At 39.2% G+C, this 24,699-nt stretch overlaps 1 protein-coding gene across 9 annotated transcripts in view; it reads right to left on the minus strand.

Annotated features, from left to right (window-relative positions):
* mecom (MDS1 and EVI1 complex locus) overlaps positions 1 to 24,699 on the minus strand; it is a 569,027-nt gene that overhangs the window by 296,188 nt on the left and 248,140 nt on the right. For all 9 annotated transcript variants that reach the window (XM_008106050.3, XM_008106051.3, XM_008106049.3 and 6 more), the window contains exon 2: positions 11,126 to 11,463. In XM_008106050.3, the coding sequence (XP_008104257.1) occupies positions 11,126 to 11,463 (338 nt within the window). The remainder of the gene's footprint in view (positions 1 to 11,125; positions 11,464 to 24,699) is intronic.

The raw sequence follows: 24,699 nt of genomic DNA on the forward strand, positions 1-24,699 counted from the left end.
CTTTATGCCAAGCTAGAAAAATGCGCTTTTGATCTACAAGAGGTAGATTTCCTTGGCTACCGCATCTCGCCTCTAGGGCTTTCCATGGATCCAGCCAAAGTTTCAGCAGTATTGGAATGGCGGGCGCCAACTAACAAGAAAGAGGTGCAGCGTTTCTTGGGGTTCGCGAACTACTACCGCAAGTTCATTCCAGATTTTGCCCGCTGGTCCGACCCCATCACTAGCTGCATCCGTGGAAAGCAGCCTTTCCGCTGGACTGATCAAGCAGAGAAAGGGTTCCAGCAACTGAAGAAACTATTCACCTCCCAGCCAATTCTACAGCACCCAAATCCTGGAACCCCTTTTGTGGTGCAAGCGGACGCCTCTGATGTGGCAATTGGGGCTGTACTCTTACAACCGGTGGGAGATCACCTCCACCCCTGTGCCTTTTATTCTCGTCAACTAACCACACCAGAGAGGAATTACACCATTTGGGAAAAAGAACTACTGGCCATAAAGGCAGCCTTTGAAACTTGGAGACATTGGCTAGAAGGGGCCAAATTCCCCATTGAAGTCCACACTGATCATCGTAATCTAGAACATCTAAGAACTGCCCGCAAACTAAATCAGAGGCAGCAACGTTGGGCTTTATTCTTTGAACGTTTCAACTTCCAGATCCATTATGTGACCCCAGCTCAAACCAAGCAAGCAGACGCCCTGTCACGTAAACCGGAATACGCTGCAGGACGCAAGGAGACCTTTGAATCCCAACTGCTACAACCTGAGAACTTTGCCACGCTCACAGTGGGGAACACCAAATCCAGTCCCATTGGTTCAACTTCCCCTACTCCAGGACCCATCTGTGCTCAAGAAATCAGGGCTAGTCAGCAAGCAGATGCCTGGGCGCAGGACCAACTTCGCCAAGGTCTGCATTTTCCCTTTTCGCTTAAAGATGGGCTGCTCTGCTATAGAAATCATGTTTATATCCCACCCGGACCGGGCAGGGAAAAAGCGCTTCGTCTGTGTCATGACTGCAAACCAGCAGGACACTTCGGACTATTTAAAACCATGCATTTGATCCTAAGAGATTTTTGGTGGCCCAAGATCCGCAAGGATGTGGAAAAATATGTCAACACCTGCCCAGTATGCCAGCGCTCCAAGATACGAAGGGAGAAGCCCTCAGGGCTTTTGCACCCCCTTCCTACCCCATCTCGCCCATGGGAAATAATTTCCGCGGATTTCATCACTGACCTACCACCTTCCTGTGGATTCACCACGATCTTAGTGGTGGTGGACCTATTCACCAAGTTAGCCCATTTCATTCCCTGCGAAGGCCTCCCCACGGCCAAAGAAACTGCGGATCTATTTCTTCAGCATGTTTTCAGACTACATGGATTGCCCAAGAGTTTAGTCACAGACCGTGGATCTCAATTCACCTCTCGTTTTTGGAAGGCACTACAAAAACTACTGGGCATAGACTCTCGCTTATCTTCAGCTCATCATCCCCAAACAGATGGGCAAACGGAGCGCACCAATGCCACTTTGGAGCAGTATCTTCGCTGTTATGTAAACTACCAACAGGACAATTGGGCTTCTTTGTTACCACTGTCTGAGTTTGCCTACAATAATGGAGTTCAAGCTTCTACAAAAGAAACGCCGTTCTTTGCAAACTACGGTTTCCATCCACGTTTCTTTCCCCCTGTCATTGAAACTTCAGAAGTTCCCGCAGCAGAGGATTGGCTGCAGGAACTCACAGCGGTGCAACAACTTTTGCTCCAGCAACTGGACCAAGCCAAGGAGGACTATAAACGCCACGCTGACAAACACCGCCAGCCGGGCCCCGAAATCAAGGTAGGAGATCGGGTTTTTCTGTCCACTCGCTTTCTGCCCTCCCACCGCCCATGCCGGAAGTTAGATGCCCGCTTCATTGGCCCCTATCCAGTGGTGGCGCAATTAAACCCCGTGACTTTCAAACTCCAACTTCCGCGTTCAATGCGCACTCACCCAGTGTTTCACCGTTCCCTGCTCCTTCCGGCGGATGGTGTGCGTCCTGATACAGACCAACCGGCCCCCCCTCCTGTTTTGATGAATGGGGAGGAGGAGTTCGAGGTTGAGGACATTTTGGATTCTCGCTTTCATCGCCGCCGCCTACAATATCTCATTGACTGGGTGGGTTTTGGGCCTGAGGAACGCTCTTGGGAAGACGCCTCCACAGTCCATGCTCCTGATCTAACCCGTCGCTTCCATCTGACCTATCCCACCAAACCGCGACCTCGCGCCTCGGGGAGAGGACCCCAGTTTGGGAGGGGCCCTGAGGAGGGGGATAGTGTGATGAACCATGGGCCTTGTAGTCCTGCTCAGGACATTGTAATCCCTGATGAAGATGAAAACTTGGGTTTTTTACCTTCCCAGTCTGAACTGGATTCCTCTCAGCCAGATCCTTCCCAGGCAGATCTGGAAACCTTGCACCTGCAAGAAAGTTGTGCCCCAGAAGTATGTCAAACAACCCCAGAGCCTACTTCTCCCGTGTTCTTGCGCCGGGAGTTTTGTAAACAACAGAGAAGTTTGGATTCAGCTTCGCGCAGGAGTGCGAGGATAGCAGCTAAGAATGTTGCCAATTAACATTGGTTCTCGTGAGAATCTTTAAGGAGTTTAACATCTGGTCTCAGAGTTTAGCTTTCGTTTCTGATTCCCAGAGAACCGCTTTGGTGAGAAAGTTGGACTCTATATAGGTGTTTTGCCCGCGTAGCAACTTCGCGGAGTCAATTCGTCAGCCTACGGAGCGAGTTGTGTCTGGACAGCGCGCTCCGATTCAAGCCTCGCTTCAGCTCAAGCCTTGCCTTGCTATCCAGCCTTCGCCTTGCTTCCCAGCCTTTGTTTACCTACGGACTTTGCCTAGTTTCCCAGGACTAATCCTTGCCTTGTTTCACGGATTTTACCAAGTTATTCCACGGACCTTGTTCTTGTTCTTAGTTACCTTGTTCCACGTTCAAGCCTTGTTTCAAGTATCAAGTTATTTCCTAGCCACGCTCAAGTTTTATGGACTAAGGACCTTGTCATCTCCCCTCACTTTGCTTGGCAAAGTGAGTGTTTCGGTTATTGGATTACAACTTTGGACCTTAATATTTCTTATTGGACATTGCTTTTTTGGACTAATTCTGACCTTTCCTGAAGGGTCTAATTCTGGACTATTTTCTATACTTGTTTTTATTAACTTTATATATTCCTTCAATAAAGATATTAGTTAGATTCTGGCCTCTGTGTATGGTTATTGGTGCCTCTGCCGCCTGGGTCGTGACAGAGGGAAAGAAGACACAAATAATTTTTTGGTATTTTGCCAAAGTACCAAAACACCGAAACCATGCTCTGCATGGATAGTTAATGACCAGTGCCACATTTTGTCAATTTCACTAATATCTGACTGAACGAGACAGCTCCTCCCTCACTTCTCTTTGAGAATGTCACACTCTCCCAGTGCTCACTTACGCTCTGTCTCTTCACTGCTTGTTGAGCCATCAAAACACACCTTTGTTTCATTTTGCATGCAGTTTTCACCTCTGACCCAAGAAACTAGTTGTAGGCTTCCTGAACTTTATTGCCTGTTAATAGACTGCTGGCTTTCTTTTCAGCGGTTACAGAAATGCAAAGAAAAGACATTTAATTAAAGGCTCACAAAGCCCAAGTCTGAAAAGCAAAGTCAGTATGCTATTTTTTAAAAACCCAGAATAATATGTTAGAGATGCTTTTGATATTCTTTACAAGTTTGTGCCACCCTTTCAACCAATAAGAAAGACATCACTGATTTAATTATCTTCTTGTGGAACAATGGCATAACAAGCTGAATAGTACTAAATGATTGATCTGGATCATTCATCTTCTCCTTCCATCTATCTACACATTTTGTTTCTTTCAAGGTGTCAGGCTGATGTTCGTGTCATGGAGCAACCCAGGGCTTTCATCAAACACATCCAGATTATCTGTCCTGCCCACAGTTTTGTGACACATGGTTATAATTTTGCCTATATTTTTGTCACAGGTTGTGATTAGCTGCATCTGCTCTTTTTCTTTTTTCTCAATTCAGTTCAAGAAGTATATTTTAAAATAATAATAATAAGATATATTATCTTATTTCACAAACTAATGAAAAGTTTGTTCTTTTTCTCAGTGGAAAAAAATCATCCTAACTCTCCAAAATGTGTTTTCTGTTTTCGTTAGGAAAGGAGAGTATTATGGATCACAGATATAGTTTACATAACATAATTAAAGATGATTTAGCAACCTTTCTGATGCAGCTTGGAAGAAAAAGCAGTAAATATCTGGAACTTTTATTTTATAAAGCATATAATGAAATGAATTTTTGAACTCCTTTCTTTTTCTCCTTTGACATGGGCAATAAAGTCCGCTTAGAACAGACATGCAGTGAATATCCTGAGCCAACTACGTTGCTTAAGGAAACATGCCCAAACAATCAGCTTTTGACGGCTGCATCTCCTGTTATTTACAATGGCCATCTCAGTAATAACTCACCATTTCTATATTAATAAGGCAGCAAAATTTATTATGATGGTATTGAAAAGTTATTAAGTACTGCATCCCAAGTGACAAAGTGCCACAGCACTGTCACCATCCAAAAGCAGTTGCCCATCTATCACCAAGCTTTCCAGATGGTCCTGCATCTTTATCGCTCCCAGGTTGGTGACATCACCTGTTCACCCCCTCAAAATTGATGATGAAAGCAAACAGATCTATCTTACTTACATTTACCAAATCAATTTAATTTTACAGGCTGTGGCTTAGTGACATATTGACTGTTTTCCTTAATGGCATTTACTGTACTTAACGCAAAGAACTCATCTTTGAATCTCAGCTTGCATAATGTGTCTTTTCATAATAAAAATTTTTATCATGCATTTCTTTAATGGGATGATATACAGTATGCCTGTGTGTCAGTTTTCTTTAATTCAGTTTTATATATTTTTTCTAGTAAAACCTTTTCTTCAAAACCCTCTTCTTCCTAGGGTTTTTGCATCTTCCTAAGGAGGTGATTTTACATTCTTCTTTAACCAGTTTTTGGCAAGTAGGCTCTGCCTGGCATCCTGTTCATTGGCATTTACCCATGACATGACCTTGAACAAACTGGCCAGGTGCCACTAGTATGTATGGTTATATTGGAAATTGATTCACGGTTGTGGGTATTTTTTAATGTACAAATCACACTCATCCTTAGTAAATTAAATGTATTGTTTTATGTCATGCTGAATGCTATAGATAACTGTAATTAATCAAGCTTTTACACCTACCTGAATTTTCATACTTTGCACAAGTTTTATTTAGCTTCAATAGTCTGTTTCTCAGAGATCTCCTTAGAGCTTCAGCTGCCTTGTTTTAGATCTCTAATGGCCACTTCACACATTAGATTTTCAAGTAAACATCTAAGACTGGAGTGTGTAAATATGGTCTTCCAGGTGTTTTTGGCCTACAACTCCCTTCATCTCTAGCCAGCACAGTAAACAATGAATGATTATGGGAGTTACTCTTTAAAAACATGCATAGGCCACAGTCACTTACCCTTGATCTAAGACATTTTACATGCACAATTACAAAAAAGTAACATAGATTTTAATTTTAAAAATGTATACATTAATTAGTCCAAAACATGTTTGGATACAAAAGACAAACAAGTTATAGTGACGGGTTCCACCAGGAATGGTGTGGTTAAAGTCACTAGAGGTACTGTAAAGTATATACTTGTGTGTACGTCGACCTCATTTATAAGTCAAAAACAAGTTTTAGGGACAAAATTGTGGATTTTTATATGACCCATGGGTCAGTCGATGGTCATGCCATCAAGAGAAGGCAGTGCCAATACCACCGCAGGGGGCTACTGCCATTTCTCACCGAGGCTTTCAAACGGCCAGAAATGGTGCCATGGTGGAGGGAGTAGAGCAGTGGCTCCCAACCTGTGCAGCTCCAGATATTTTGGACTTCAACTCCCAGAAATCCTAACAACTGGTAAACTGGCTGTGATTTCTGGGAGTTGTAGGATAAAACACCTGGGGACCCACAGGTTGAGAACCATTGGAGTAGAGGAATCAGTACTTCCTTAGGGTTCTCCTGGGGTGGACCAAGCTCTCATTTTTGCCACTTTAATCAGAGTTAAGATATAGTATTTATATTGACTAAATTTCAAGACTTATAAATAAACACAGGCAGTCCCCATGTTACAAAGAGGGTTGTTGTTAAGTTGAAATAGTAAGTCGAAAAAGGTATGTTTTAAAGTGTAACTCATATATATAGACATAGATATGCAAGCTTTGGATAGTATTGGGAAGGGTTAACACCCCCGTGGTGATTGTTTTGCTGTCTGTGTCCCTGTTCAGAAGATTTCACCTCACTTTGTCTCCCTGTGATAATCACATTTTGAAAAATTTGGTGAGAAAGCTTCAGTTGAGACAACTTTTCCCCATGATAACTCTTTCAGAGTGAATTTCTCTTCTGAAGGGTAGATTTCTCTCATTTCCTGTTGTCTCATCCCCATCCTTAATTAAGTAAGTCAGCTGTTTGTAACTCGGGGACTGCCTGTATATATAGTAGATTTGAGAGGTTACCAGAGGTAGTGCCAATTGTATCTATATCCTTACCCACTCTCAGCAAAACTCAGTTGTGAAAAGGGTGTTCTCAAAAGCATAATCAACAATCATAGGGTAAAATGCTCAAAGAAGTACACTTCATTCAATTTTAGTTCATGGTATTTTAGTATTTAGCATGCAGATTATCCAGGAGTCTCCTTCTTCTAATAAAATTTACTAACTGAAATATAAATGTGGGGTATTTTTTGTTTAATAATTTCTGTTGTATACCTTGTATTTCCATTTTTGTAATAAGCATCCCAAGCATTACTATACATTGAATAGAAAAGTTGACTAGGAATAAACTGTGTTCCCTTGAACATGAGGATTAAATCTTTGAATCCAAAATACATGAGGAAATGTGTATGTGTGTGCATGTCTATGCAAATATGCACATGTATGCAAATTATAGAAATGCTTGTTTCTTTCACAGTACAGTATTTTCCAGACAGGTTTCCCTGGCTTCTTCCAGGGACACTCAGAAGAGTAAAATCACATTTTTCAAAAAATACTCTTTCCTTAAAAAATAAAAGTATTATATCTTTGGGCCAAACATTGATTGTGGAGAAGAATATTTTCTTTTCTCATTGAGCTACAGATTCTTGGCCTCAATACATGATTGGCCTGCTGGCAAATACTAAGTCACAGTGACAAACTGCAAAAAAGCTTGACCTTTGCCCTTGCCCAGTGACCTCTTGTTCGATTTGGGCCTTAGCCAACCAATACGTGATTAGATGTTGCTCAGCTTTGGGCTCACAAACTGAGATAAAATTCAAATTTACAGCTTTTTATTTGAACTGTTCTCCAACACACTAGTTATGATGAGCAGAACACAACAATGTTTTTGTCTTTCTACATGTTTAATATCCTAAGCACAAAACGGGAAGCAATTTAACATATACAGCAGATCTTATGTATGCCACCTCTTTTGCATGGTGATTTTAAAATGTTGAGACAAAATTCCATTCTGTATTCTAGGCAGGACATGGAAGTGTAGTAAACATTTTTTATATACTGATTCCCATTTTCAAGTACAATCTTAATATTTCACCATCTGCCCTAAAATGAGATCAACCTATTTAATTATATATTGAAATTATATATTGTTCAGCCTGGTTTTTCTTTAATTGCTAGTGCCATTTTTGGTGCCCGGATTTTGGTGGCCCCACGATCCATTTTTCAGGAGCTTCCCAAATTCTGTTTTTCTGGCAGCTGAAATATCCATTTTTGCTCTAGGAAGATCTGGCCCATTGGCAGCAATGAGGGAACTTCCCAGGCTCCCCTTTCCGTCATTTTTTCTCCTCATATCCTTCAACTAGACCTGGGTTTAAGGCATCAGACTTAAAGAACCATATTTTTTGTATCCTTTCTCCTTATATCCTTCAATAACACCTGGGTTTATGGCTTCAGATTTAAGAAACCACGCTTTCTGGCATTGTTTCTCCTCAACACCCTTTCAATGAGCTGAGTTAAGGTACTCTTTTAAAAACTTATTTCAGTGGGAGCCACACTGAAGGTGCATTCGCAATTCTTTTAAAAAGATATAAATTACCTCCTCATTCTATGGCAGCTTTAGAAATGACAAGAAGATACATCTACCCCACATTTGAAGCTTGTGTCGTCTGAAGGGCACCATCGGTGGTGGTTTCTTAAGTGTGTGTAAAGTAAATGCCTATTTATTGCTATTTGAATCTAAAAGCAAGGCAAGTGATGCAGAGCTGCAACTGGCATTTAAATTACCAATAGACTGGAGCACAATCTGTCTTTCTAATAAGCCTGCTTGCAACAGAAAAATGGAGGCCCAACTTGGCTAAAAGAAATGTCATAGCTTTCTTCTGTTCAGATTGGCTCTACAAGCAGGGCTCACAGGGAAACCCCATGCGGATGTACATCTACCTGTCAGTGCTCCACGTGTAACAAATGAAATTGAAAGTAGCCGTGGTCAGCAACCACGTTGTCTGTTGCAGCCAAACAAATGCAGTGGCACCCGCGCCGTTATGGCTGGCTGAAAGAGCCAGAACAGCTGAAACCCGTTTTGAAAAACGGATCTGTGCACAGCCCTAACAAATACTGGTACTTTGCTACTGCCGGTGCTGACAAAAACAATACTGAACTTTTTGCTCTTGTAACAAATATTTTGGCTTTTTGACATTTTTTGATAGAGTGTCTTCATATATCATTATCCCTTTTCTCATCAAGGATTGGAAAGTTTCCATTTATATAGACAGACAGACAGACAGAAAGAAGGATATATAGGGAGTAGAAATGGGTAAAATTTTATAATTGAATACTACATCAGTTCTCACTCATTTTAAAAATCCCAGTTTTGATTCACATAAATAAATATAATTTATCTCCTCTACTTTGTACTTTGTATCCTGTCTATGAAAAATCAACAAGATCATATGAAATGACTCTAGTGAACTATGAGCTGATATACTTGGGAAGGCATGACCTTACTGCCACAAAGTAAGCAGGAAAAGCAGAATCAAAGCATAAAGTGATGAAGAGCCACCTTGTGGCTTTTCAGCATATACAAGAGAGATGAGAAAAGAGTAAAAAAAAATCATTTGGTCTGTTTTTTAAAAGACGAGAGTCAAAGAAGTAATGATTGTCCTATTCTCTAAGCTTTCAGTGCTTTAAGTGATAAAATGTGGATGTGTAAATCCACAGAATGTATGCTCCATCCCAAGAGATCCCGTAAGGCAGTATTTTGGGTAATCTGGGATAAATAGGCTGCCAGCAGACAAGGCAGAGAATGGGCTTGGTCCATTGATTGTAAGGCCAAATATAATATGATGATGTATGGGCTTCAGAACAGGACCAGTCCAAAGGATAGAAAAAAACAGACAAGATAGTATCTATATAGAGAGACAGATGGATCCGATCAACTATGGACATTAAAACAAACCAAAGGGTGCTCTTTGTGGCTTATCAAGACAGAGGATTGAGAAGTGATGATAATGAGGAATTACTCAAAATTTTAGAGTGACAAGGTATGCTTTTATTTTACTGCATGGTCTCCAGTGTCACAAAATATTATTATCAGCCTTGCTCAACAAGCACACAACACGTCTGAATCAGAGCACAGTGGCCATGTCATATGGGCATTGCTATACTGCTTTCATTTACCACAGTTTCAATTTTCCCTCTATAAACAGTCAGCAAATAAAGGGATATTATTGCCTGTCACCGGCCACTAATTGATTGTTCTGAAGAAAGCATGTTTAGGCACAGTTTTATAGCTACATTTTTTTTCTGCTGTAAAAACAAACATTTTCTTTGGCTTTCCCCCTCTTAACAATTCTCCCCTTCATTAAATTTTCCTCCCCTCCTCAAATCTCTAGCATTACAGAGGGTAAGACATTGAAAATCATTCACACCTAAAACTCATATTTGCTGTGTTTACATTCCTTTGGTCACTTTGCTTACCCCTTTTTGGCTACCTAAATTGTATTTCCAAGTGCTCAATGGAAATCTTCAGTTAATGCAATGCTAGGAGTGAAGGAAAATTTCATTTGGTACTAAATGCCCTTAATTTGGGCTGCCCCCAGCCCATAGACTAGATGACAATTTCAAGCATCATTCCACTTTTTAATTAAGACTCTGGTCTTTTTTATTAAGCAAAAGGAAGAAGAGATATAGATATACATACAGATAATATAGATATATAGAATGGTTTGCCAATATCTCCAGTAAGGAATTCTGATGATGGAGTTTTGTAATGTGTGTTCAGTGAACTATCTTTTTAGATATTAACTTTCCAATCTCTGCTTCATCCACACCATATTTTTTTATCAAAAGCTGTTTTAACATTCTATTCACTTTTCTACTGTTAAGTTTTTATTCTAACTTATTATTTAGCTATTGTTCTGATAACAAGAACATTGAAAATTAATTTGCATGTAAATATGGACTGAACATGTCTACCTCCTAGCTAAATACAATTCAACGTGTGATGAGAACAAAACGTTCTTTGCTATTATAAATGTAATCTCCAAAACACTCTTTTTAGACCTCATGAATGCGATTTTCAATTGAGGTTTCTGAAAAGATCTTCTAACATCTTTGAGAATTTACAATAGTTTCTCCACTGTCTTCATTCTTCTCACTTTTAAAAACCCACCATTTTTGTAAACTGCACCCAACAAAACACCATGGTTTGAAGAAACAAAAAATAATATCATAATTCTGAAAATTAAACTTAGAAATAATGCCGTCTATTTTTAGAAGGTTAGTCAAACCTTCATCAAAAGGACAAAAAGAAAAAAATCCACAAAATTATCAAAGCACACTCATATGATTACCTCCCCTTGAACTTCATGTTAATGGGGACATTAGTATTTGCAAAGCCATAGTAAGAGGAACTATGATAAATTCATAAAAACATTTCCCCACAGATTTTATTTCAGCTTCACATTATGACATCACTGTTGCCACTCCTTCCATACACTTGGAATACCACCTCTAGCTGAACAGTAATCACAATAATAAAAATAACACATATAATTTCCTACCTCCCATCCATGACTAGGATCTTTAAGACTTGGTCGATGTTCTCCTGCATATGGTCCAAATCTTTCACCTACTTCAATCTTCCTTTTGGTCCATATCCCTAATCCAGCTCCAAGAATATTTGATTCTCGAAGCTCAAACTCAGATGGAATTGGGATGTCATCAGGAATGTATATCGGGGCTCTGTAAGGAGATCCTTCCTTTGGTGTGAAGGCTTCACTTGACGTTGCTGGAGAAGATTGTTCGTGGATGCTGAGTGACAAAGTGCTTGGCTCTCCATCATTTTCAGGTGTCTCTTCCAAAAGAATTTCATGGAAGCTTTCATATACACACTCATTATCTGAAAAAGATTCCAAACACTAAGATCAGAAAGATAAATTGTGCTAGAGAGCTATTTGGGCAAACTTATTGTGATGTGCTACCACATATAGGTAGGTTATGTCAGGTCTGTAGCGAGGGGGGGGGGTTAGGGGTTCAACCCCCCCCCCCACCGAAATTTTTCAAGTTATAAAAAAAATCTCGTTTACTCATGAATTTTTACTGGTTAACCAAATCCCCATGCTAAGTCTATGAGATGCAAAACATTAAGAGTCCCTCCAGGCACTATCTCAAGCAGATATTGACAGGTTTGGAGCGAGGAGGGGTATGTGCTAGGGGTTCAACCCCCCCCCCCCCCCGAAATTTTCAAAACCCCTCCCGAAATTTTTTTCTGGCTACGGCCCTGGGTTATGTATACCCTATCCTTTTAGCTATATGGTGGTTTTAAGTAAAAAGCATTTCCACATATGCAAGTTAAGAAATTCAGTTTGCCTACCACACATCTCCATCCAAACCCATTTGATTCCAGAAGAATCATAATTCCTAGGAGCAACCTTTTGATTAGAGAAAATTGGCATAATTGGGCTAAAAATCAGGCACTTCAATGTAGATGGATGGAAGCATTTCCAGCTAAGGCAAAGCTGCCATTGGATATAAAGATTATTGTTAAAGCTTTTGACAGTTTGCTACAAGGGAGATGTACATAAATATCTTCCTCTAAAAGGCATCCGTAACTATCAAGTCTCTACCAAACATGCAACTTTCTGGGAAGCTACCATTGTACAGGCAACTCTTCACACGTCCAGTCCTTCAGCAGAATAACTTGTAAGAATAACTTGTACTTCTGTGCTTATACCTCATTTTTCTATGATGAAATAAAACTAACAATGGGTTTCATATAAAAGTGTACATCAAAAACAAAACTTAATATCAATCTAGCAATAAAACGAAATAAGCAAACAGAAGTGAAAATAGTGTCATAAAAGCCATAGCAGCTACAAGAGACTAAAAAGAAGAAGTTATCATTAGTCTCTGACTAAAAAAAATAGTGCTGGAATGGAGCAATCTCAAGAGACTGTGTAAAAGCAGGCAAAGGGCAGGGCACCCAAATCTGTCTTGGGAAGCTATTGTACACTGTAGTAGTTGCCACAAATGAAAATAACTTTTCCCTCATCCCTCAAAACATTCAAGTTTTGACAAAGGAATAAGGAAAAGGATGTGAACAACTGAGCACATCTTTCTAGCAGGTTCATCTAAGAGCAGGTGATCCTTGAACAGGGCCTTTTAGGAACTTAAAAGGCAAAGCCAGCATTCCAAATTAAACATGTAAAATAAAATTGAAACACAACTGTCAATGGCAGTCCCACATAGACTGTATAACAATAATCCAACCCAGAAATGAGCTAGGATTTGAGTGACCAAGCTAGATTTGATTTTCCCCACAAATGTTGTAAATGGTGAACTAGAGAAAACCAGTCCTGGTTTGTCAGGAATTTCGAAAGATAAGCAGCCATTAGGTAAAGGTAAAGGTTTCCCCTGACATTAAGTCCAGTCATGTCTGACTCTGGGGGTTGGTGCTCATCTCCATTTCTAAGCCGAAGAGCCGGCGTTGTCCGTAGACACCTCCAAGATCATGTGGCCGGCATGACTGCATGGAGCGCCATTACCTTCCTGCCGGAGCGGTACCTATTGATCTACTCACACTGGCATGTTTTTGAACTGCTAGGTTGGCAGGAGCTGGAGCTAACAGCGGCCGCTCACGCCACTCCCGGGGTTTGAACCTGAGAACTTTAGTAGTAACTAAGACTTTTAGTAGTAAATAAGACTTTTAGAAATATCTAAAAATTAAAATATTGATGACATCTATCATAAAACTGTTAATTAAAGGACATTAATTACATCATGTTAAAACTGAGTTACAGTTTATGTTGGTCACAATAAGAAAGAATCTTGGGCATGACTTCTTGTACTCATCACAGTCACAACTCATAGGAGTAACTTGCTGTAGAGATCTTTCTGACCAGCTTGCTTGAGTCGGGTAGATAGGGTGGAATATAAATAAATTCTTGTTGTTATTGTTATTGCTGCGACCACAAATGGCTTGCTTGATCCTGTAAAATATGGTGACTATGTCCATGAGAGTGACATAATACGTGTGTGTGTGTGTGTGTGTGTGTGTGTGTGTGTGTGTGTGTGTTAAGAAGAGAACAGATGAAAGGACCAGTCATTTTGTACAAGTTTCCAACAGTCCCAAACTGGGGGACAGAGGGGATATAGTAAATAACATCAACTACAACAAAAACAATAATAGCCTTCAGCAGATATTCACCTTGGTATATACCTAGTCTCTAAAAAGAGGCATTTCATTTAGCTATTGCAGTTAATAGATATTGACAGACCTTTCATTGTTAAAATTGGGTAAGCCCCCTTTTCTCTTAAAAATAAATCTAAGCTAGTAGCCATTACAACACTTTGTTCAGTAAGTTCCATTACAATTGTGAGTAGAAAACTTCCCTTTGTTTAGAACCCACTGACAATCAGCTTCTCTTGGATGCCCATGAAACAAACAAACAAATTAAACAGAATAGGGACATTTATTTATTTATTTTTACTTTTCATCTATTCACAAGAGACCAGCAAAGCTTGTGGTAGTTTAGTTGTCATGTCAGGTTAACACTTATGTCCAAACGCTACTTATTTGTCCACGACCATCTCAGTAGTACTGTAGCTTTGGAAAGCTCAGTGTTAAGTGAATTTTGGTCTGCATATGTGACACAATGAGATGTAAGGAACCGAATGGACTGTGGGCTTCAGTCTCTATGGGATAGGAGCAGAAGGTACATTTTTAAAGCATTTCCTAATTATTCTTTTTCCCAATGGTTCTTCCTTAGAAATGAATCATGGCAGTTACAGCAGAATGATAGCACTATAATTATGTAGTGTGAAAGGGAGCTAGTTTCCAGCATGCCACAAAGTGGTGTATTTGGGATGGAACTAATACTGAATCCTATGGAACACATATCTACTATAAAACAAATCCTATGGCGTTCACAGTTCAGCATATCTACTATAAAATAAACCCTATGGCGTTCAATATATCTGCTATAAAAAAATCACATGGAGTTTCCAGTTAAATGTTATAGGATTGCAATACAGCAGGGATAGGTAGCTAAGCAATGGTGCAGCAAACACTGGAGTGACACCTTCCAGTTTTAAGGGTTAGAAATTGCTAACTGCAGTGCCACCATGTTTATATTATACATGTAACATTTAAATATACATTACTTTCATATTTCTAGTGGAATAGGGAAGAACAAGTCATCAGGAAGTTTAGTTGCTACCTGACATATTTCTTTGTCTCAACTTTTATTTTGATAAAGTTTTTTCCCCCCCACAGGATATTCCTACATTTTTCAAAATGCACTCGTAAACAGCACAGTTGCTAAGCAAGAATTTGTTAACGGGTCTTTCCCACATTGAATTCCAAATATTCCATGGTAGGTAAAAAAATACGCTGAAAGAAAACATCTCATTGCTACTCTGCAAGTGATTATTGGAAAAATATTGGCAAGAGCATTTCCCAGCCAATAATTCATAATGTCTAATCTGATTATAACTACATTTCTAAACATGTTCCAAGTCAGCCAAGCTGTACAGGTCAGAGAAAAGTGTACTTTCACACTTTTCTGTTAATGAGAGGCTTTCTTTGTTCAGAGAAAGCATCCTGTGATGTTTGCAAAAGGGGCCAAATCCTCATGGGTTCTAAAGGCATTTTATGTCTTGATCTCTTAATCCTTATGAAAACAGATGTTGGGGGGAAGGCATCCTTAATTTCCTCAGCCGGCATAATTTATCTCCGCACAAAACAAGGTCCACCAAACATAAACGTGGGAAGTCATATATACACAATTGTTGAAGTTTGGAATTCCAGGCAGACCTCTTTAAGATCATAAAATTGTCCCCATTAGGAATTGGCTAATATAATTGCAATGCCTGCTCTGGGAAAATAGAATAGATTAAGCAACATGGAAGCTTAGACATTTCCCTTCATTAAAAAAAGTCCTCGTTGCTACTTTGCAATAAAAACATGAGCAAGCTTCAAAGGAAACCCTGTAGGAAAGGTTAATTGCTACTAAAAGACTAGGGTGGACACCGGCGTGTGCGCATTTTACCCAAACGTGTTATGTTGGCAGGAAAGAATGCACACAGCCAGCACTGGGATGTTCCTGATGAAGATGATAGAGCAGGTCCGTGCCAAGGGTAATGCCGGCGCTTTAACCTCTCTGGAGTCTGGGGTCAGTTTAAACAGTAACCCGGGCTTCTGTGTGGAACACAAGGAGGAGACTGCCCTTCCTTCCACTTGGAAAAATGCTTAACTATTTAGTATCCTTTTTCCATTCCAAAGACCATAAAAGATTGCAACAGAATGGTTGAGAGAGTACGTTAGGGAATTTATAACAGCCAGTGCCCCTTCACCTTCAGCTGCAGTAGCTAATAAGCCAAATATAGAGACTAGCTTATAGTTAGCAGGGAAAGCTCAATGCAACAGAAGACCAGATCCCGGTGTATCCAGCAATTCCACAAACAAGCAGCGCTGGTGTAGAATATTGAATATGTTGAAAATTCTGCATTTTTAGATTGAGAAGTTCTGCTAACCAATTAAAGCATGTTTCTAGCCCTCGTGACGGCATAAATATGCTGGATGTATTATGGCTCCATTGTGGAATCTCAGCAGTCAAAGGACCTTAGAAAAGTAACGGGTACTATTCCTATGGAACAATCTTTCATTTGGTCCTTTTCAACCATCCACTGAATTTTTTATGTTTTTCTGTTTTGTACCTTAAGGCGTGAACGTCCTCCAAATGTTTATACCTCAGTTTGCATATCTCAGCCAAACTTAAGCACTATTGGGTACCAATTGTTGCAGAAGGTAAAAGTATGGCAAGTATGTCCCTTGAAATTTGAAATTGCTTATATTTTATTACAGCATGTACATAATTAGTTAAAATAAATATATCTGTTTACTTATTTTATATGCCTTTTTTCTCCTGAGACAGCAGAACAGCATTAGACACTTTAAATCATTAGCAGCCTAATTCCACTTATGTTCATTTTTGATGTGAATACCATAACCCAAATGTTCTACTTTAAATTTATGTCAGAAATCTAGACATCATCCAACAATATGATTTTAGTTACTTTACTAATGACATATATCAATGGCAAATGTCAGGTTTTTTCAAACATTGCTAATTTTTTTAGAAAAATTCTAAGTTTTAAAAGGAAAGGATGCACTATAGTACAAGGAAAACTTTGCAGCCTTCACAAACTACATATTATAATAATGAATATTATTATTCTCATCACATATACAAATGTGAAGAAATCAAGTCTCATTATACATCTGTTACTTGTAGTGAATAGTTGGCTAGACATGCCAGAAGCCCTATAGAACTGCAGAAAACTACTCAACTCATTAATATTATTCAATCTGAGTTATGACCCGCTTCTAGACAATGTTTGATTTTATTGCACTATACAAATCCACATTCTGATAAAACTCACTCTATATACAAGTTGAAAATGCCAATGGAGTTACTTTAAGGTTGACATATATATGTAAGACAGATTAGAATCAGATTTTTGTCATTAGTTAAAAATCTATAGTTTCTCCTGCTTTAGCAGTGAGAGAGAAAATGCTCATCTAATCTTAAGTATTTTTTGTATGTGTATGCCTTTATATAGCAGCTTTACATAATACTATTACTTTTGCAACACATTCCTTACATACCCAATTTTTGGTTGTTAGCCTATTTTGCAATGAAGGATTTTCTATACAGACTCTGTGTAAGGAATGGCAGTGGAAGTTCTAACAAGAAGATGTAGCATTACCAAAGGCAGTCCTAAACTAACATCAAGATTCTCTGCCACCTTCTGAAAATCAATGATGGAGTAATAACCAAGTTTGAGCTGCACAATCATGTGATTGACAAATCAGAGTCCCTATTTACTTAGAGAAAAAGAAAGAGGGTTGTTGTGTGTTTTCTGGGCTGTGTGGCCATGTTCCAGAAGTATTCTCTCCTGACGTTTCACCGACATCTATGGCAGGCATTCTCAGAGGTTGTGAGGTACCTCAATCTCTGAGGATGCCTGCCATAGATGTGGGAGAAACGTCAGGAGAGAATACTTCTGAACCATGGCCATACAGCACGGAAAACAAACAACAACCCTGTGATTCCGGCCATGAAAGCCTTCGACAACACAGAAAAAGAAAGCTTTAACGTTTTTGTAGAGAACCCTGAAATGGGGAAGTAATAGTACCACTCTATTCTTCTTTGGTCAAATCTCACCTGGAATACTGTGTTCAGTTCTGGAATAATTCAAGAAGGATATTGATAAGATGGAATGTGTCCAGAGATGAGCAACCAAAATATTAACTATCTGGAAGCCAAGCTCTATGGGGAGCAGATGAGGCAGCTGGGTATATTTAGCTTGGAGAAGAGAAGGTTGAAATGGGATGTGATAGCCATGTTTAAATACGTGAAAGAATGTGATACTATAGCAGAAGCAAGCTAGCTTTTTGCTGTTCCATGGACTAAGGCACATTGGATTCAAACTACAGGAAAAGAAATTCCACTTAAACATTAGAAAAAACTTCCTGATGGTAAGAGTTGTTTGAAAGTGGAATATGCTGCCTCAGAGTGTGATGGGAGACTTCTCTGGAGGTTTGTAAACAGAGGCTGGATGAGAATTTGTTGGTAGTGCTTTGATTGTGTATTCCTGCATGGCAGGGGATTGGACTAGTTGACCCTTGTGATTTTTTCCAGTTCTATGACAGATTGTTCTGCCCAACCCAAGCCACAAGGCAAAGCCTGTGATGAGAAAGGCCCACACAAAGGAGGTAAGATGGAGCCTCATGTGGATTGGGTAGTTTAAACCTCCATCCCCTCCCCTCTCGGGCACATCTGCCCTTCAAAGCATCATCCCTTTCTCGCTTCGTGTGATCTATGGTCTGTGGAGGTAATCAGAGAAGGAACACCTGTCTCTACTCATTAGGTGGAGTTGACCCCCCTTTTTCCTCAGGTTGCAGAAATTCAACAAACAAATAAATAGGTCAAATAACAGCCCCTTTATATTGTATGTTTGTTTTCCTTACTTTATTTCACAGTGGAAGTTCAAAACAGGAAATGTTCAATGTTGGAGAAGAATAGGTTATAAATTCATTCATTCGTTTCTATCTTGCTTTTTGTTCTGAGCAACTCACATATGTCAGAATCATAAAGAGTACACAGAACCATCAGGAAATCTTCCATGTAGACACCAACTAGAACCAGCTGTGCTTAGTTTCAGAAAGATTGGTGAATCATGTACTGTGTTCTAATGAGGGAGTCACATAGAATAGAGTTTGCCCACACTCAACTGTGCCCTACATTACAATGTGTTGTAATGTCCCATATTTTCATTCTTCCTAGATTCAGTTTCTGGATACATTGCTACAGCAGGACAGAATGCTAGACTGGAGCCAGTGTGACAAAGAAGGAGAATATTAGGAACTGATTGTATGGAGAAAGAATATACTTAAAAAGACAAATAGGCACATTTGTCGGTGATGCTGTTATTGTATATGCTTTTGCTGTAATGCTGTAATCAGTCTAAAACTTTTGTGGAATATGATATACATTCCTATACATTTAAGTTTTATATAGTAAATTTAAACATTTTTGAAATCCAAAGGTGAACGTTAGCAATTTAGTAGCACTTGGTAGAGAAGGGTGAAACCTGAAGCTTTTCTCACTGCCCCAAACTGAGAGGATCTGTCCTGTGGCAAGACACACAAGACCCACCAGGGCTACTGAAAGGTTTATATCTCCAGCTACATCAAAAATAAAACAATTGAATGTCAGAGGCAAACAAAACACTGAATGTGTAACTGGGACAATCAAATGAGATTCAAATTGGTAACAGCGAAAATATAGAAGAGGTGTATACAAAGCAGGTTGCAATTATGCCCTACAAAGTAGCATATTTTTTTTTTCTTTTTTGCTCACGTATACAAATAAGATTGGTGAGTTACCAACCAACACCCTTGGTTACGCATCCAACAACACAGGTTTAACTTTGGTTATTTGGTTATCCATGGATTTGAATAATATGCTCTCTCTGATAGAAGTTGATCACAGAACTGTACTGGAGAAGCTAGATATTCCTACAGAGAACATTTCACTAGCATTTGTAGGTCCTCCAGTGCAATTCTATGATCAACTTCCAGCGGAAAACTGACGAGTCTTGTTGGAGGACCTAGAGAGTTCTAGAAAGGTGCTTTCTCCGTTTTTTAAAAAGCAATATTGTTCTTTGCAGTTTTTCCACCTGCACCCCCCAAACATGGAGGACCTAATGCATTTGGAAATGCTTACCTCTTATCTTGATGGGTTTTCTGAAAAATACTAAATGATAGAATGTGAATACTTGGCAACAGGGCTATCGCACCAGAACCTTCCTGCCATTTTAACTACAAGTTAATAAATGATGGCTTTATCATTTGTTTGTGTGTTGCTATAATTGGCTAAAGGACTAAGAATCAACCAGCCCATGAAACACATTAGGAACAGACAGCCTAGTATAGATCCAAGAACATTACAAGCCTCAGTTTGATGCACTCTATGATTTAAACCCAAAACGACTCCATTGCAGTCCTGGACGTCTTTTGTGCAGAGAGGTAAAATGTATAGACTCCATGCAAAGGAAAGACCTCCAGAAAATCCAGTCATCAGGTCCTGCAAACTCAACCCTTTCTTGAATCAATCCATTTGGAGAGTGTTCTTCCCCTTTTCCTACCAGCATTGCCGTTTCCAGTGAGTCATCTCATCTCATATATGATATCTAAATCACGATGGCCTCACTTCAGCTTTTAATGAGAATTCAGGCTTGATTTTTCTTTTTGGCATTCCCTAATATCCATGAAAGTGTCCCTCCAACACCACATTTCTAATAGGCTGATCTTCCTTTATTCTTCATTCCCTAATCTTCATAGTCATGCCTAGAAATCAGAAATACTGTGGCAAAGAATCATCTATAGTTATGTAGGTATGTAACCACAGCTACACTCCAACCTATATTTTGTATCAAGTATGTTTGCTGTATGCCTGGCAATAAACGTAAGCTTTTTCAAATGGTGCAATGAATCCCCCAAATTGCTGCCCTCAGACTAACCTAACTCACTCTTGAGTTTTTTTGGGAGGAAAAACAGGAAGTGGTTCTGAGCTTTCTGAAGGATAAATCGACAAAACATTACTGAATAAAAAAAATAAAGCATTGCACACATGGCACATGACTGCCAAAAAGAGAAATTAGCATAAAATTACATTCTAAATGTTGACATTCAGCTTATTAATTAATTTGACTCTTTGTAGCCAAAATGATTAAGTGACATTCACCAAGCCTCTTGTGAGGATTACTGGGATATGAATTTAGAGGACTTGGGAAATAAGCAGAGATTCTATGCATTATCGTTATTATCTTGCAAATCATACATGATTTTGTTCTTATGTATCACAGATTAGTCTGTCCACAAAAATATTGACAAAGAATCAGAGATAGAGAAAGAGAGAGGCAGCACTGAGCTACTGAAGAGGCAAAATGAACTACAGAAAAAGTAAAACACACTTAAACTGAACACTTTGGAGAGAGGAATATAAACCCCTGTGTAAACTAGACACAGCTGCAGCTTAAGAAAAGATCATTTCTATATGAGTAAGTGGTCATTCTCGGCTAGCAGTTAATACCATGTAATAATACGCTAACTGCATGAGAACTCCACATTGTTTCTGGAACATGTCAATATCAGCTTGCACAATAACTAGCAGCATTCGGGACTCTGGATAGTGTTGGTTATGTCTAATTGAGTAACACTGTCTAAAGCAATTGACATGCACCAGACACCGTCCCTTAATTAGGGGCCAATATTGAAAGACTCCGGGTCAAATTCTGCTTTTCAATTACATGGGTGCTGTTCCCCTTGATGTCAGCAGGAGCTGCACCTGCGTAGCCCTGTAAGGCATTAAGCATGCGGCATTCTATATAAACTATGGTAATTCCTACAGCAACACAACACTGGATTTATTTGCAGTTTCTGAATCTCGTTTTATTTATAGTTCCAATCCAACCAACTTTGATCAGCATATTTATATTATCTGTACTTCTCCTCTGCTAGAACTTAACTGCAATCATAAACATTGTTGAAAAATTATTTGCCATTAATAGGGTTTGAAGTGCCCCATTATATCACCAAGTGACTGCAAGTAAAGTTTTCTGTTGGTTGTTCAACAGAATACATGGGCCCCTGACTTTAAGAATTTGTTCTGGAAAACATACAGTGGGAGCAAAAAGAAGATAGGAAATACAGTTGCAGATTTCACTTTTGTGCATCTTATTATTTGGAGGTTTAATATGTTCTTTTTGTGAATCTCTAGATCAGGGGTCCTCAAACTTTTAAAGCAGAGGGCCGGTCCACAATACTTCAGACTGTTGAGGGGCCGAATTATCATTTGAATAAAATTACGAACAAATTCCTATGCACACTGCATATGTGTTATTTGTAGTGCAATACAACAATAACAATGAAAGAACAATACAATATTTAAAAATGAAAATACTTTTAACCAACATAAACCTATCAGGATTTCAATGGAAAGTGTGGGCCTGCTACTGGCCAATGAGATAATCAAGTTAATTATGATTGTTGTTGTTGTTGTTGTTGTTGTGTGCCTTCAAGTCATTTCAGACTTTGGGCGAGCCTAAGTCTAAAATTATTTATTTATTTATTTACTACCTTTATTTACTACTTTTATATCCCACCCTTCTCACCCCGAAGGGGACTCAGAACAGGTGTATGTACATACAATATTTTATATTATTAGCATAGCACAATATTAGCATTATATATTACTATATTGAACTATACCACTATATTGTAATATTACTGTATATGTAATATATAACATAATTAATATTATTATATGGTATTATTATTATTAGTATTATATTGTATAACATTATAATTTTTTATCAATATTATATGTATATACAATATATTATATTATTAAAACTGACATAAAATATTATATTATAAAACTAAGGGCGGGGGCCAGGTAAATGACCCTGGAGGGCCGCATCCGGCCCCCGGGCCTTAGTTTGGGGACCCCTGCTCTAGATCCTTCAGCATGATATAGTCCATTTCTGCCATAGAGTTGTGCTAGACGACTTAGATATTCCTAAAAAGGCACTTTTCTAGACATTTGTAAGTTCTCCTGTATAATTCTATGATCAACATCTGGCAGAAATTGATCACAGAGCTGCTCCATAGGGCCTACAGATTCCTAGAGAAGTGTTCCCTAAGTTTTAAAATGCAGGGTTTTTACTTTTACAGGGATCCAGTGCCCCTAACACCAGTGAATATGGCAGATTGACTGTACTACAATGTAAATATATCAGTAGCCCTATACATGCAGGAAAATAATTTGAAAATAAAGATTTGGTCTTTATAAATTATTCTACACATTGGAAATGGGCAAAGTGCAGTACAAGGCCATTTTTGTGGCCCTAAAACCCTTAGTGATAATTTTCTGTCTCCAAATTGCTTCTTGTATCCTTTGACAATTCGGTCCTTTTTAAAACCAGGAAAAACATCTACTCACTGCCACTCATTTTTTGAAAACATCTTCCCTTGGGCTTTAAACACAGCACAATGCCTCTATGCTCCTTAGGGAAGCTTTTAGGGGCAATATTTGCAGGGTGAAGTGGCCATCCAATGTCTCCTGGGGAGTTATGCAGCTCCCTAGCCTTGTACACTCATGCTATACATTTAACGCCCACCCACCCTGACCCCCGCTGGCATAAAAAGCACTGTTCTTCATCAAATGAGTCCTGACTCAAAACTTGTATCAAGTATCAATAACTGGATTTCTGTTTTAGTGGGATAATTATTATATAAGACAGGGAAAAGAGTGCTAAAGGTAAAAGAGTACAAGGGAGAAATGCAAAGAGAAAAAAAGGAAAGATTGAAACAGAGATATTTTCAAAGTTAAGGGAAGTACTGGTCCATTTCCTCCAAACATGCTTGCAATGAAGCATTCAAATACTCATTTGGTGCCATGAGTACAGTAAGAATGTAATCACAGACATACTTACGACCTCATCACACGGGGTAATTTCGGTGTCATACGTCAGTTCCTCTCTATTGTGCCATGGAGCCTGCGGGCTCCCATCCCACAATGTAGAGCTACTTCCAGCAGGGCTTCATTGCACAAATGGAGAGGAAGCAGTGCATACCGCTGCCACCACAATAACACAGGAGGCTTCCTGTGTTGCATAGGGATCAAAAGGTGGAAGCTGGGAAGCAGACACTTCCCCCCGTGGGATCAGGTAAGGGAGGAGCCAGGCTATACGGGGCATGTGGCAATGGGTTCACCACATCCCCTACCAAATTCACCATGATGTGTGGTGATTCCGGTGGCTCATGTGATAAGGTCATTACTTAACAGCATCTCACTTAATTCAAAACAATTTCCTTCTGAATAAAGATAAGCTGGATTCCACTAGGAGATATTATATGGAACAGGGTTGTTGTTTTAAAAAAATCTAGGTTGCTTAAAAACCCTGTACTATCCACTTTAGCAACCCTTCTATGGAATATATATGCAGGAGTTGCAATATTGGCCAAGATAACAACTGATATATGTACAAACTTATGATGTTCTATTGTGCTATGCTAATAATATAATTTATTGTATGTACATATAATTTGTAAGCTGCCCTGAGTCCCCTTCGGGGTGAGAAGGGCGGGATATAAATGTCGCTAATAATAATAATAATAATAATAATAATAATAATAATAATAATAATAATAATGAAACCATTGTTGCTTTGAAAGCTTACATTATGTATTTTATGATTTTGGTTGTCCTATAAAAGTATCTTTCTATGAAATACGTTACACTTCTAATGTAAAGCTGCCATGCATCTCAGGTCTCTGGGTGGATTTTAATTTTTTAATCACCAATGTTAATGTGAGTTAGTAAGGGTAAAGGTTTCCCCTGACGTTAAGTTCAGTCGTGACCAACTCTGGGGGTTGGTGCTCATCTCCATTTCTAAGCCGAAGAGCCAGCGTTGTCCATAGACACCTCCAGGTTATGTGGCTGGCATGACTGCATGGAGCGCCATTACCTTCCCGCCAGAGCGGTACCTATTGCTCTACTCACAT

The sequence above is a fragment of the Anolis carolinensis genome, chromosome 3 (genome assembly GCF_035594765.1).
Source record: "Anolis carolinensis isolate JA03-04 chromosome 3, rAnoCar3.1.pri, whole genome shotgun sequence".
Taxonomy (NCBI): Eukaryota; Metazoa; Chordata; class Lepidosauria; order Squamata; family Dactyloidae; genus Anolis; species Anolis carolinensis.